This window comes from Corvus brachyrhynchos, unplaced genomic scaffold (assembly GCF_000691975.1).
Source record: "Corvus brachyrhynchos isolate BGI_N302 unplaced genomic scaffold, ASM69197v1 scaffold7, whole genome shotgun sequence".
NCBI classification, from domain to species: Eukaryota; Metazoa; Chordata; class Aves; order Passeriformes; family Corvidae; genus Corvus; species Corvus brachyrhynchos.
This window is the reverse complement of record NW_008239054.1, coordinates 1,878,228-1,892,267: the sequence shown is the minus strand read 5'-3', so window position 1 is coordinate 1,892,267 and position 14,040 is coordinate 1,878,228. Positions and strand designations below refer to the sequence as shown.

The window sequence follows — 14,040 nt, the reverse complement described above, 5'->3', positions numbered from 1 at the left end:
TTTCACTCCTCATTTTCTTCTGTCCACCAGTCTTTACATCTTCCAAACTCATTTCATGTACATCTGTGTAGAAGCATGGCCATAACATGACACAGAGACATCAGTATTTTTACATTGCTCCCTTTTTTCCTTTTCTTTCATCTGTTTACATGGAGCAGCATTTTACAACAACATGCATGGAAATTACCATCCCCCTTTACTTTCAGTGAGGCAATATACTTAGGCAGCCTGCAATGCAGGCTTCTGGTGATGACAACAATGAAAATTCATCCTCAATTTTGTTGCTGGAGGGAAGGGATGCTGATCAGAGGGACCTTGAGAGGAAGGCCAATGCAAACCTCATGAAGTTCAAGTGACCTGGGTCATGGCCATTGCAGACACACCTACAGGTGGGGCAGAGAAGTGATTGAGAGCAGCCCTGTAGAGAAAACTTGGGGGAAAAACTTCAGGGGAAACCTGGGTTGATGAAAAACTCAACATGACCCAGCAACGTGCACTGGGAGCCCAGAAAGCCAGACGTGTCCTGGGCTGCATCCAAAGCAGCATAGCTAGCAGGATGAGGGAAGGGATTCTGCCCCTCTGCTCTGCGAGACCCCGCCTGGAGTGCTGTGCACAGTCTTGGTGTCCCCAACATAAGAAGAACATGGAACTGTTGGAGTGAGTCCAGAGGAGGGCCATGAAGTGGATTAGAGGACTGGAGCACCCTTCCTACAAAACCAGGCCAAGAGAGTTGGGGCTGGTCAGCCTGGAGAAGAGAAGGTTGCATGGAGATCCCATCGTAACCACCCAGTAGCTGAAGGGAGCCTACAGGGAAGTCAGAGAGGGACTCCTCATCAGGAGCTGCAGTGATAGGACAAGGAGTAATGGGTACAAACCGAAAGAGGGGAAATTTAGGTTAAACCAAGGAGAAAAATCAGCCTACAGTCTTTCATGTTTAAATTTTTCTGACATTTAACAAGTCACTAAAACACACATATTGGCACCTAACACATAGGGAAGGAAATAGAAATTTGCACCACTAAGACAAAAACAAAGATACCTTCAGTGGATGTAACTGACAACCCTAAAGAATTACTGTTGTCTTAAGTTAATGAAGGACAAAATTTAGAGAGGAAAGGGTCCTTAGCCTGCACAGCATAGTTGCTCCCATGGCACACTTATGTTCTTACTTTAAGTTTGCTTTCTTCAATTACCAAGATTGAATTACTGTGATTCTGCCTAATCTTCATCACTATCTTCCTCAAGAAGGTCCTTTTTGCCCTTTACTCTGAACATGGCACTTTGCTTCTTCTGTGACTTTGGCCATTAACTTCACTACTTTTACATAACCTGCCTGATTCCTGCATCTGATGAGGGAGCTGCAGGTAGAAAGCCATCTTACTGTTATGATATAATGCTACTTCTAGTGTTCCCACTGCACTTAACTTTGTATCTGGGATGATGCCGTGTTCACCTGAGAAAAATTGCAGAGTTATCATCAAGTTCTACCACTGAAAATGTTGGGCTGCCTTTCTGGGTTGTACAGAACAATAAACTGAGAGGGAACTGAACTGTGCTACAATTCTCAAAACAGGCTGAAAGAAAGAACACAGAAAAGAAACTGTGCTCCTATTTAAGCATGTTGAACAATTTGTAAGCATCTTTCTTCATCCAATATTTCATTTTATTCAGTTAATGAAGGCCCAGATAATTAGAGGATCTTTTTTCCCCAGATAACTTTTTTTTTCCCCCTGTGAATGTAAGAAGCAAGCAAGCAAAAATAAGTTACACCTCAATCTCACATTAACCTATCAAATTACTAGGCAGAAAATCTTTGGTTGCCTCCCCCCAATAATGGCATTTAGCAGGAATGAACAAAAAAAGTCCTGCTGTAATCATCTCTGTTTACCACAGTCTATCTCCCTGTATACACTCAACCACCAGCTAAAAATAATACTGAAACTAAAGACATTTTATGCCACTGGCTTGATAGGGACAGAATTTCATTTTCTGCACCTTTTGTAGAGAGCAGATACATCAACATACTGTGTGTTTGTCCTCCCAGTTAATAGCAGAATTAAAAATTCCTAGAAAAGCCACCTAGGGCAGACCCTACCAGGAATATTCTTCATGGCAGATAAGCAACAGATCAAACAACATTCAGACATTGTATTACATACCTGAGGAAGCTAAAGTAGACAGGGGCATCATACTAAACAACATTTCCTGTTTCAAGTCAAACATTCGTAGTGCTTAGAGAAGGAATACTGGTGGCTTCCCAAGTTTTAGGCTATCTTTACGGTGTAAGCAGTTCACAGTTTTTACTCTCATTAAGCACTGTTTAGATCTCAGCCCGTAACATTGTCTAGACATGAAGAAGGCACTCTACTTGCTAATGAAACTGAGACACTCATTTTGACATTTAATGTGTCATATCTATTTTGTTTATAATCTCTAAATATCTATGAGATGAGACATCTCCTTTGTAAAATAGGATTAAATAGATCTGTAAACTGCTATGTAGAACTCTGGTGAAATCAATTTGGGAAGGAAATAAAGGTTTCTCTTTTTCATGACTTAACCAAGAACCCTTCCAAGAGGCTCTTGTAGGGGAGAGGTGGCAGGCAGCTTGCCTCACAAGTGATGACAGCAGCCCCTAAATCAAGTGTCACACAGCTTCAAGCCCTAAGGACTCATCAGTCATGCCTGCAGGAGGGGAAGGAGCAGCCTCCTTCCTTGAGATCAATGAGGCAAACACAGAATACTCCTTCTTCACTCCTAAGGATGATTGATGACTCCTTAGCAGCTGAAGTGTGTGACATTTGATTTCACTCACTGATAAGACTGTGTCTATCCAAACACCTTCTAGTTAATGTTTCCAGGGCTCCCACATAGCTGTTCTTTGTGACATTTTTTACACAAAGCTCAATTGTTCAATGATTAATGAATTTCTCAACAATAGAAGAAAATTCTGAAAGAGAATTTTGTAACTGTGTCCCTTGATACGCTGATCACAACACAAAACAGGAATCTAGGCTCCTCAAGGAAACCTAATGGGAGATCTCCTGCACCTGTCAAACCACACTTGTAGGCAAAACAGTCCTAAAAGAGAGCTGGCTTTTTAAAATATACACTTTAGGTCTCCTTTCCAGGAAACCTAATGATTGATGGTTATTGATTAAAAATATTTTCCAAAACTTCCAAAATCCAAAGCAGATTTACACAAGGTTATAGATTTCAACAGACTTGAGACATGCTTTATGGCTTTCTTACTTTTCTTACAACACCACATTCTTACCCAGTTATTTCCTATTTTGAAATTATGCAATCAACATGATTTGAAACTATGCTTTGTAACTACAAGACACACTTGCTTATAGGTTGTAAAACATGCATGCTTTATATTACATCCAATTGTATCACAGGCTGTGTTAAATAAATGTTTTTACTACCACTTAAATCTCACAGCACTATTTACATTTATTGTTGTGCTTTTGCTCAAGTTTTTGCTTTTAAGATTGATACTGAATTAAATGTTTTAAGCAGATGTATTTTTAACCCTCTTACGAAATGAGGAATGATTTTTGAGCCTGATTTTCTAAGTGCCGTGTTCGGCTGGATTCTGCTCAATGCCTTTGGAATTTTTAGCACTTTGCACAAAAACCATGACTCTTTGATAAATACAAGAACCAGGCAATTCAGAAGTCTGTCAGAAAATCCATTCAAAGGTAAGGAAACTGTACTGGTTATCAATTTCATCTTACTCTGTAAGTTTGTTTGTCAAAAAGCATACTGGCAAACAGAGGAAGGAAACTGCACTACAATCCAGAAAAAGATGATGACTGTGGCTCTCTCACCCCTTCAGAATGAATGACTGGAACAGAATGGCAGTACTGTCAAAGAAAAAGGCTCCACATAACCTTCATCATTTTGCCAAAACCAGCCCACCAGAAGAAATCAAAGAGAAATTCCAAGTTTGGACATGCCAAATGACTCTTTCATCTAAATTTTGAAACAAAGACATTGCTCTTGCCAAACATTGCTAAGCTTTGCTGAGGCTTCACGTGAAAAATCAAGAGCTCCGACTATTTGGAATTCAAATTCAATGTAAAACTTGGGCTTATTCCCAATTAATGCAAATGAGAGACTCCATGTTACCTTGGAGGTCTTTAAATTGAAAATGATCCTGACACAGAACTCTGCCAAATTAAGTCAGCAATGATGAAATTATAAAAAAATGGTGTTATGAACTGTCCTGGCACTTAAAGACATGATGAAGTCTCCATAACACTCTGAAAAATTCTTGTTGTGAAAACACTCTTTTTCAAGTCAACATTTTATTTCCAAAATATTACACTCTCAAGGAATTTAAAATACTATCTATACTGGCATACAAAATCAAAAAATATATTTATGTTGAAAAACACACTTTAAAAAAACATTTACCATAATAATAAATTTCTAATGCTGACGTACTTTCATGTCATATAAAAAAAAAAAGGAGGCATGACATTTTGGACAATAATGTTTCGTTTATAATATAACCTTATTATATTTACTTGCATTTTCCTTCGGTAAAGAACTGGAACAGATTTTCTTTCTAAAACTGATACAAAAATTACCTTACATTCTGTCTCATGGTTCATTATGAGATAAACTAAAATCAAACTCAAAGGATGCCCTTAGTAATGCTGTTGTTAAGGACAGCAAAGCTGGCAAGCAAACCGGGGGACAGGGGCTTGTTTTCCAGTTGAAAGTGTACTACCTCAAATACTTGAGCATATTATACGAACAGTCTCCATCCTGAGGAACACTTTTCAATCATCCCCTAAGAGAACCTGTATTTCGAGAGTATATGCAGACTTTTTTAAGGGCATGTTTGCTCAGCAATTAGCCACAGTTCTACCAGTTCTGTGGTATCTGGTAATTCCAAAATCCCTTTCCATACCATGTACATTAGAAAACAAGAAAGTTGAATTCTTCAAGGAAAATTATGTCCTGAAACAGTCAGATGCATTTCACTTAAGACTAAATTCATACACAGATATGGGTTGTGTGCATCGCTTCTCCCTTCTCTCTCGTTACTCTTCAACACAGTCAACTCCTTAAATTAACTAGGATAAATATTTAAACAACATTTTCAGTAGAACAGCTGATCAGCTGGAAGGGAGAGATCTTACTGGTGTGTCCTCTGAAAGCACTGAGCACTTGTCCTCAGAAATACCTACTAGACTTCAAATAACCTATAGGGAAGAGGATATTTATGAATACCCAAACTGGGAGAATTCATGATGGAAGGGCATGGGAGGTGCAGGATGGGTGGGAAGAGAGGCTTAGTGCTCACTGTTAAATATGAGTGAGTGCCCAGATTATCTGTGGAATACATAAATGCAGCAAAACACAAATATTTTCCAGAAACAGCTGAAGTGCACAAAAAGAGAAGAAACCAGAGAAGACTCTTGGAAACCTGCCTGATTTCCTCTGAGCACACAGTCCACATGCTTAGCAAGCTCACAGGGAAACCCAACTTGCATCCTTGTGACTCTCAAGCAGTCTCCCTCTGGGAGTGAGGGACAATGTCTCCTGAAGAGACAATGGTTTTCCCAATCTGCAGTCATGAGATGACCAGACTGTTTTGAACTGGAACTCATTCCTTGCCCAAAAATTTCAAAATTCAGGGACATTTTTCTGACCCAGAACACATCTTCAGCTACCAAGATTTAACATTATATGGTCCACCCTTCACCACTCACTCCTACTGTTCAGAAAAGTTTAATTCTGGCATTTTCTAAATTCTAAATGCTTAACTTTGAAACCTATAAAAAGGATTATGTGTTTAGAAAATTTGCAGTCTTGAAGATTTCTTAAATGTTTTTATTCTTCTTAAAATAAATGTCTATTTAAAACAAAGCAAAAATGTTAAACTAGGAGTTTGAAATCTTTCCACCTACCTATTATAGCTAAAGAAAGGTTTATAGGTTGTCATCCTCCATTTGGATCACTTGGTAGAGGAGGAAAAGTGCTCCTCTTATTGATTACACTTATATTTACTGAAAATGGAATGTCTCAAATGAATTCCATTTGAGAATCACAGTGATAGTATGCCCTAATTCTCACAGTGGGGATGTATTTTTACTTTTCCTGACCCGTTCTCTCCAACAAGTTTCCTTGCAGTCCTGCAGTTTTTCCAAGTCCTTCTCTTTATCCAGTAAACCAATCTGAAATCCAAGCTTTTAATTCAAGCAAATTTCTTATCAACCACACCACTTGTCTATCACATTGTCTACTTCCCCACAAAACCCAAAATCCTCCAGATTTCAGATCTCCTCCATAATGAATATTCACACTCAAAACCATGCCTTTCCTTAAAATGATCTGTCGCTACCATATCCTCCTCAGCTCTATGAAGCATCTTTTTGGCTTATCAGTAAATCTTTTCCTCAGAACTCAGTCTAAGTTCAAACACCTTCAGAGATCTCCCAGTACATTTTGGTCCCTCATCAGAACTGTCGCGTGTCTCCCACAGGTCTTTTCAGTTTTTGATGTGGCTTAAACCCAGACTATTTGTCCATAATCAGGCCACACTGGGCCATCACCCTACCTCATGGTTCCCTGGATCACCTTTTCAAATTCCCCTCCAAGTCTTCCCAATACCAAGCCATGCCACTGTCTAAAGAGCTGTCTAAATTTCCACCTAAGAGTTTCAATTTTCTTGTCTCCTCTCCTGGCAGATTTACACTACTCATTCTGCCATTACACCACGTCTGGTCCTGCCTTCTGACAGACTGAAGGAACATGGGAAGGTTTGCAGATCATAAAAATAAAAGACCCTAAGAAGCAATAGTCTAATTCCAAATTACAAATGAAGTCTTAAAAGTCTCTTTCCCCAGAAACTGTTATTTTCTTTACTAAAAAAAAAAAAAAAAAAAAAAAAAAAAAAAAAAAAAAAAAAATTAAATTCATGTTCAACTCACAGAATAGACAGCTATTATCTGCTCACCTGAAATATTTGTTTCAAGGAAAAAAGTGCCCGTCTCAGCTCCCGTCCATTGGAATTGTAAAGTTTTTCTGGGAAAACAAAATAAGAAAACAGAAAAAACTTCAGCATAAACAAAACTGACAACACAGCAAGAATGTAGTACAGCTTTTTAAAGAGTCCTAGCACCCACTTCCCATTAGGCAGACTGCTCTCAAAAAAATTAGCTTTTAAAAATATAGATATAGGACTTATGCATTAAATGTGCATGTAAACCAGGATTTAGTTGTCTATAACTTCAGATGGCATCTGAAGTAAATTCACAATAGCTTCAACAAGATCAGTGAGAAACAATTCTCTGTGGAGTTTTTGAAAATGCTTAGAAATACTATTCTTTCTGCATTAAGGTAAATTTAGGGTTTACTGAAAGTACCAGATTAATCTCAAAAGACTCAGCTGAGACCACTCTTTGCCTTTGTTATCAAAGCTAGAGCCACTGAATCCCATCCTTGACTGCCTTCCCTCTAGACATTCTTTTCTCGTGTTCTCATCTTTCTATTGTTAAATCCTTTCTCCAATAGCAATGAACGTTAATACCAGAAATAGTCGGACAGTCTGTTCTAAGTATAATTCAAAACAGTGTTTTATTCTCATGAAAACTGATCTTGACCTTTTTCTAAATGAAGCAGAAGCCTTCTTTTCATCATCCAATATTGAAATGTATTACTTCATTTATTCCCCTACTAATGCATCCTCACAGAAATAATTTAAAGAAGACAAAAGCAACTCCTCTGCTGCCTTTCTGAGCCCTGCAACAATGTTAGTGCCTTTGGAAGAAGTCTGAGACTGTGCATCTCAAGCCTGTTGTTGCAAATTTGGAAATGATTTGTGATTATGCAGGGATAGAGCAGAAGGTGAGCTCTTCAAATCTTCCTGGTCTACTACATTTAGTATTACTATTACCTGATAGAGACTTTATTAAATACTTCTACAGTCCTAAATTTAATTTAAGTCCCTAATTTAATTTTATTACATTACTCCAATCTAAGGGCAATCACAAAGGAAAATCAAATCTTCATGGTCACCTCAGATGACACACTTTGCCTTATCCACAGATTATCATGAAAGAACCCTCTCTTCAATGGACAGTGGCCAGCAGGTCCAGATATCTGGAATGCCCATGGAGTGACAATATTCTTATGAGAAAATTAAATATCAAATCCCAGCATTTTATTTCTTACTTTCTCTTGTCTATTTATCTTTCAATTACCACTTTATACTACAAAGCCAAATTAAATTTTATTTCCCTCTGTCAGGAAGTTGCAAAAAGGGCCTAGCATTTGAGGATTCAATGCATTTATAACTCAGTAATCATTTTTTACTTTAATCAAGGAAGGTAGGGTTTAATTTTAGAAAAACATTTCTTATTCCCAACAGCCATCTTCAACCAAAGAAAAAGTATGAAGTAAAATGTCAGCAAAACTAACACTTTTTTTTTAACTGTGAAAGTAGTTTTGTTCATCCCTAATTGCCTCTGATTTCAAAGGCAGAATGTACAGAACTGGCAAAACTATTGTTGTTATAAGTTGTCTCCTTTCTTGCACTTTTTATAGATTCTTGACAAAACATTGGAGGAACGGATTTCACTTCAAGCCATAAACTTAGAGGCACACTTTAATTACTCTCACTTAAAAACACACTGGCATGTAGGACTACGTTTCTTGGCAGGATAAAGAGTAATTTTGTCAGGAAAGCCTAAAGAATAATAAAGATCTTCTAAGACCCAGTCTGTCAACTTTACATGCCACATTACACAAAATATTCCTTTTTGAAAGTTACCTCCATCTGGCATTTGTTATTACTAATTTCCCTCTATTCATAATTCACCAGCATCATTATGAGCAGAATGTCTCCAAACAAGGCAGTGCATTATCATCTTAATTAAGAGAGGCACCACTTCTTAAAGTCCTGGCAACTTTGTACATAAATATCAATGTCCTAACAAATGCCATCTGTTGGTCTCGGTCTTAAACAGAAATCATCATCCCAGCCCGGGGTGAAGTCCTAACAAACCATTGTTATGATACCATAACACTGGTTGTTTCATTGATGCATGAAGGTTTTTGGTTCATCTCAGAGGAACAATGCTGAACATTTTTTCTCCTTGGTCTTTTCACAGAGCATAACCTCATCCTTGGCAATCAGCACAAACAATGCTCTCCCTGCTTGTCTGCAGCAAAGAGGACAGAAGTTACCGACTGCAGCTCAAAAAGGCGTCCATCGTTAGAGCTAAGGACCAACAACTACTGCAAGTATCAAGTTTGACAACAGTTGTGGCAGGTATCACAAATGCTTGAGATGGGTTAAAAACCCATCTGAGGAGTGACAGTCCAGGTAAGTCATCTCATCTCATCTCATCTCATTTCTGACATCTTCTACCAGAGACAACGTCCACTCACAGGTACCTCCTCATGCAGAGCTAATCTTGTTGAGTCAGCTCAAAGATACAGGCCCCCAGCGCCTTCACCTGTTACTCTTACACGTGGGCAACACACTCTCTAAGTCTTGACACCCATTTCTTACAGTGCTGGCAGCCATCAGAGCCATTCTCTGAGCATAGCCCAAGGAGGAAAGTGAGATGGCCATGCTACATCAGAAGACGTTCTGCTTCAGAAAACCTCAGTCCAGGATGAACCTCACCCAGGGCAGGAAAGCCTGTGTAAGCCTAGGTACTGCATGGGCCCTTAAAAACATCTGTACTTTTATGGTGTGTGCTGTTCTCCAGATTACAGCTGGGGTACGCTTGCTAAGATGCTCTCGAGGTCTTAGAGAATTCCTATTTGTTAACAGTAACTTTAACACCCCAGGGACCTCAGGCTCATTCCAAAAGCCCTAGACTGCAACTGAGGCTATGAAAATGCATCAGCAGAAACTGAAGGGCAAAAATCACTTCTGAGCTGTTTTCCTATGGTAGAAAAACAAAATTTAAAAAAAGGAAAGAGCAAGAGAGAGGACAAGACACATTTGCTTACTATGTTTTCACACTGCAGACAATTCAGAAACTCGGTAGCAGATGAATACTTGTTTTACATAAGCAGTTTAAAGTGTTGCCCTCTGAATCAGACTGAGAAATAACTTTCCATGTTAAAGCACAGAGGTGACTAATGCCCATGGTACATCCCTGGCAGAGTTGTCTGTAGCTGAAATAGATGATGCCTACAGCATTGAAACAGGAGTCTAGCCTGCTACTATCAGCAAACCCAGAAAATTCTGAGGTGCTCCAAGGACAGTCCAAAGACTCACATGTTCATTGCTTTGTTACAAAGTGTCAGATAAGGTTGAATATGTACACCAGGACTGCTTTACACCAGAAAACAAAGCTCTGAACTTCAAGCAGGAACATGCACTACTAAACCTCTCCCTGAAACTTCTCTGGCCCTTTGGTAAAACACATTTCCTGTCCTTCCCCAGGCCAGGTGCAGGCTGGAGACATTCTACATTCATATACTTCAAGATACGAGAAGATAAAACAGGTCAGTGAGTTCATAGGTCAGGGAGTTTGTGAGATCTGACTTCATCTACCTATTAATGATGGTGTTTCTGACAGCTGAGTCCTGATAAGGAACACTATTGTAGTCACTTCTACTTCATTTCTTCATGAAATAAAGAGCTGCATCTGCGGCTGTGAAATAGCTTTAATTTCATATACACAGATGACAGAATATTCTCCTTGTGTTTCCCTCTGACGTTAACTAACACTAGAGGGCACTGCTTATTCCCTTATTTTATGAAAGAAAGGCACTCTGTCCCTCCATGGGCTTCCCACTGATAGAGCAATACTGTTTGGGATGAAGAGTTGGTACTTCATTAACCTTGAAAACCTGTTTTTAATCTGTAGAATGTAGGATATCCTAGGAAATTAAAAAGCATCAGCACTGGCAATCTCAAACATTCAAAATCAGAGTCAACTCTTTTGAAAATGATAAAAAACCAGGCACTGGTAAGGGCCTGAGTTTTATTTACCTTTCTGCAAGAAGCAAGAGTCACATTTATTAAGTTATCCTTCACATCATAGCAGGGAAGTGTATATCCTTGAAAGACAGAGAGATTCCCTTAGCTCAGCACTTGTTTCTAGATGCAGGGAATCATAGATAACCAGGCTTGTGGTAGAGACAGACATGTGTGACAGGTAGCAACCTGCAACTGGCGATTTTCCTGCAACAGCAGAACTTTGGTTAAGAGAAGCCTTTACGCTCTAAAAGAAAACTATTTATTACTCTGTATTTTTGAATGCTTTTAATTTAGTGAAAAACAATTCAGGCTAAGTGAAAAGAGATTACTATAGGTGAATTTGGTACAAATGTAGCAGTGGAGGGAAGGCAGTTTCGTTTGCAATCAACATCTTTTCAGAAAGGAAGAGAAGTCTTTAAAGATATTTTATCAGACAACTTGCATCTTTCAAAGGGATTTTATATTTTCAAAGGTAATTGTCAGAGGCTCAAATTTCATTGGGAATTCACCTCTTTTGACTATGTGGGAAAAGGAACTTTTTAAAGAAAGTAATAATTTGTCCTTATATTCTCAATAAAAGTACTGACTGCCTTCTATGGGAAAAAAAAGTGTTTTCAATCCACAGTAATAAAAGAAAAAGTGGAGCTGGCTGAGCATTGCTTGGTTCAGTCCCACGTGTTACACCTGACCTCTGACCGACAGGGTACCATCCTCCTCCCTTCCTCTTCCATCACACCCATTGAATTAGTCCCTGGGATATAGTAATTTATACAGCATCAGCCTTTTGAGCTGTTGGCAAAGGCTTGTGAACATCTGGCTGAGCACAAATGGGAGTTGCTCTGCTTCACTTGCTGCTGCCTGAATGACCTCCATGTCTCCCATCCATGCCTCTTTTCTTTAAGCTATAATTTCAAGATGAAGCTCCTTTCCTTACAAAAACATAAAAGGGAGATTAACTCCACATTTGATTACATTAGCAGGATACCTGGTGCAGATCCACTTAAATGACATTTGAAACATTTCCTGCCATTCATTTTTACCTTGCATGGGACAGAAGTAGCAATACTGTCTGTCTTCCAGTAGCCACTTGGAAATTAGGCAGTATTTAGAAACTAAAAAATTTAATTCCTCTCCCTGCAACAAGGAATAAAACATTATTTTAAATGCTCACTAGGAAGAAGTATTAGTGATAAAATTAAAAGGCTTTCAGAATTTAAATGAACTGCCTACCTTTTCAGCAGAATGGATGGGAAAAAAAACTTGAAAGAACAAAGAAACGTGTTTATAATGGTAAGAAATTTTGGCATTCACCCTTTCTGTGAATGCCAATGCCACACTTCTAAATTTATTACTGCACTATTCCAATTTTAAATGCATGTTATTTTATCTGAATGAATGTATACAATTGTAAAACTAGGGAAGAATTTGAGCAATATAGCGAGAAGTCAGGCATACAGGTCTACTCCTGTGAACAGGCATCAGGAAGGAGCCTGGTAGACTTCACTGGAGTAGGCCCATGGGTACATATAGTGCTGCAGATCTATAAAACAACTGTATATAAAACTAATTAGCGTAGTGTGCCAGTCTTTCACTGTATGTCAAACAAATTAAAGCAGTTCTCTAAGAAAAGACCTGGTCCTGTGCCAAGAATAGGCTCTTTTCTTAGTTTTGCTTTTGTCCACAGAAGTTAGTCATAAATGTGTTGGCCAGACAAGGCACTCTCCTTTTCTACCCAGACCCCCTAGAAAATGCATGAAGAAGGGATTCATTCACAGGCATATTGCCCGCTACTGCATTAACACAACTGCTGCTTCTGCTGAGATTACTTCGTTTTGCATGTTACACATTTCCTTTTTTCCCTCTGAATCTGATCTTATTTTGTCTGGATAAATGGTTATGCATTAATTAGTGGAACATGTGAACTCAAGCTGCATATTCTCCCACTGATCCAGGGATAAATGATTAGTGCAGGAAAGCGCTTTCTCACAGTAAAGGACCTTAGGCCGAGCAAGTGGCTGTGTACAAATTTCGGGAAGCTGAGCCCACATCACTGTCAGCACTGACTGCTTTGGAGGAATGCGCAGGCTGCCTCCAAGGAATGACGCCCCAGCTACCTGGCAGAGGAAAAACCTCCCTCCTCTCCTTTTCATTTAGACACACAGCAGCTGCTTAGCTAATTATCTGGGACAGTGGGTCCCCTCAGCGAGCAGGGTCCTTTGCCCCCACTGGGAGAGGGGGATCCTTTGTTGGGAAAGGATCCTATTACGCCTGCATATGAGAAGAGCTCAGCTTCAAGCCTGCATCCTTATTCCCTTTCTCTGTAAAGGACTCACAGGTGGGGAGTGGGAGGAGGGAAAGACAAAATAGCCTTGGACACCCTTTCCTATCCCATACCCTAAAGCCATGCTGGCAGAGGCTCAAAGAGTGCAAAGAGGCACCTGCAAACCCCAGGGAGCCTGTGGGTTTGGACAGACAAGCAGGGAGAACTCCAGGGCAGGGTCTCCCCTGGGAATGAAAAATACCCAATTCAGCCAGCACTTCAGAGCAATTCTATACGCTCACGCTTAGGGATTTTCCTGCCTCTTTGAGAGGAGAAGTCTGCTTTCCTGACACTGCAAAAAGTACCCAGCAGCAACAGTCCCCGGATTTCCACAGGGAGCGTACACAGGGCAAAACCCCCACTCCGGGAAGATGGGTTGCAGCTAACCTTTTTTGAATATTTCTCTGAAATGCCAAATGTCTTAACTTCTATCACAAGGGAATTAACATAAAACTGTCAGCACAAGAATGATGATATGTTTAAATCTACTGAAAAAAGTATCCGCTCCTCCAGGTGTAAGTGTCCTCCCTTACTTCTTGCTCCTGTGTTTCCAAGAGATATGAAATGACATTCAATCAATTGTGGGAAATGAGTAGTATATAAGAAAAGTCCAGAGGATCAAGAAGAAAGACGATGACCCTGAGGATGAGGAATCAGAGACATGTAACAACAGGTCCTTTTCATTCTGAACACATCATTCCTGAATATCCTGGTGACTCCCCTACCCTTGGTTCTAGGTATTAGTCAGTGCTGG

The 14,040-nt window shown here is 39.5% G+C and overlaps 1 protein-coding gene across 1 annotated transcript in view; it reads right to left on the bottom strand.

Annotated features, from left to right (window-relative positions):
* FHOD3 (formin homology 2 domain containing 3) overlaps positions 1-14,040 on the bottom strand; it is a gene marked incomplete at its 5' end in the record, with an annotated part of 377,704 nt that overhangs the window by 197,231 nt on the left and 166,433 nt on the right. The window contains one exon of the mRNA XM_017739071.1: positions 6,980-7,047. Coding sequence (XP_017594560.1) covers positions 6,980-7,047 — 68 coding nt within the window. The remainder of the gene's footprint in view (positions 1-6,979; positions 7,048-14,040) is intronic.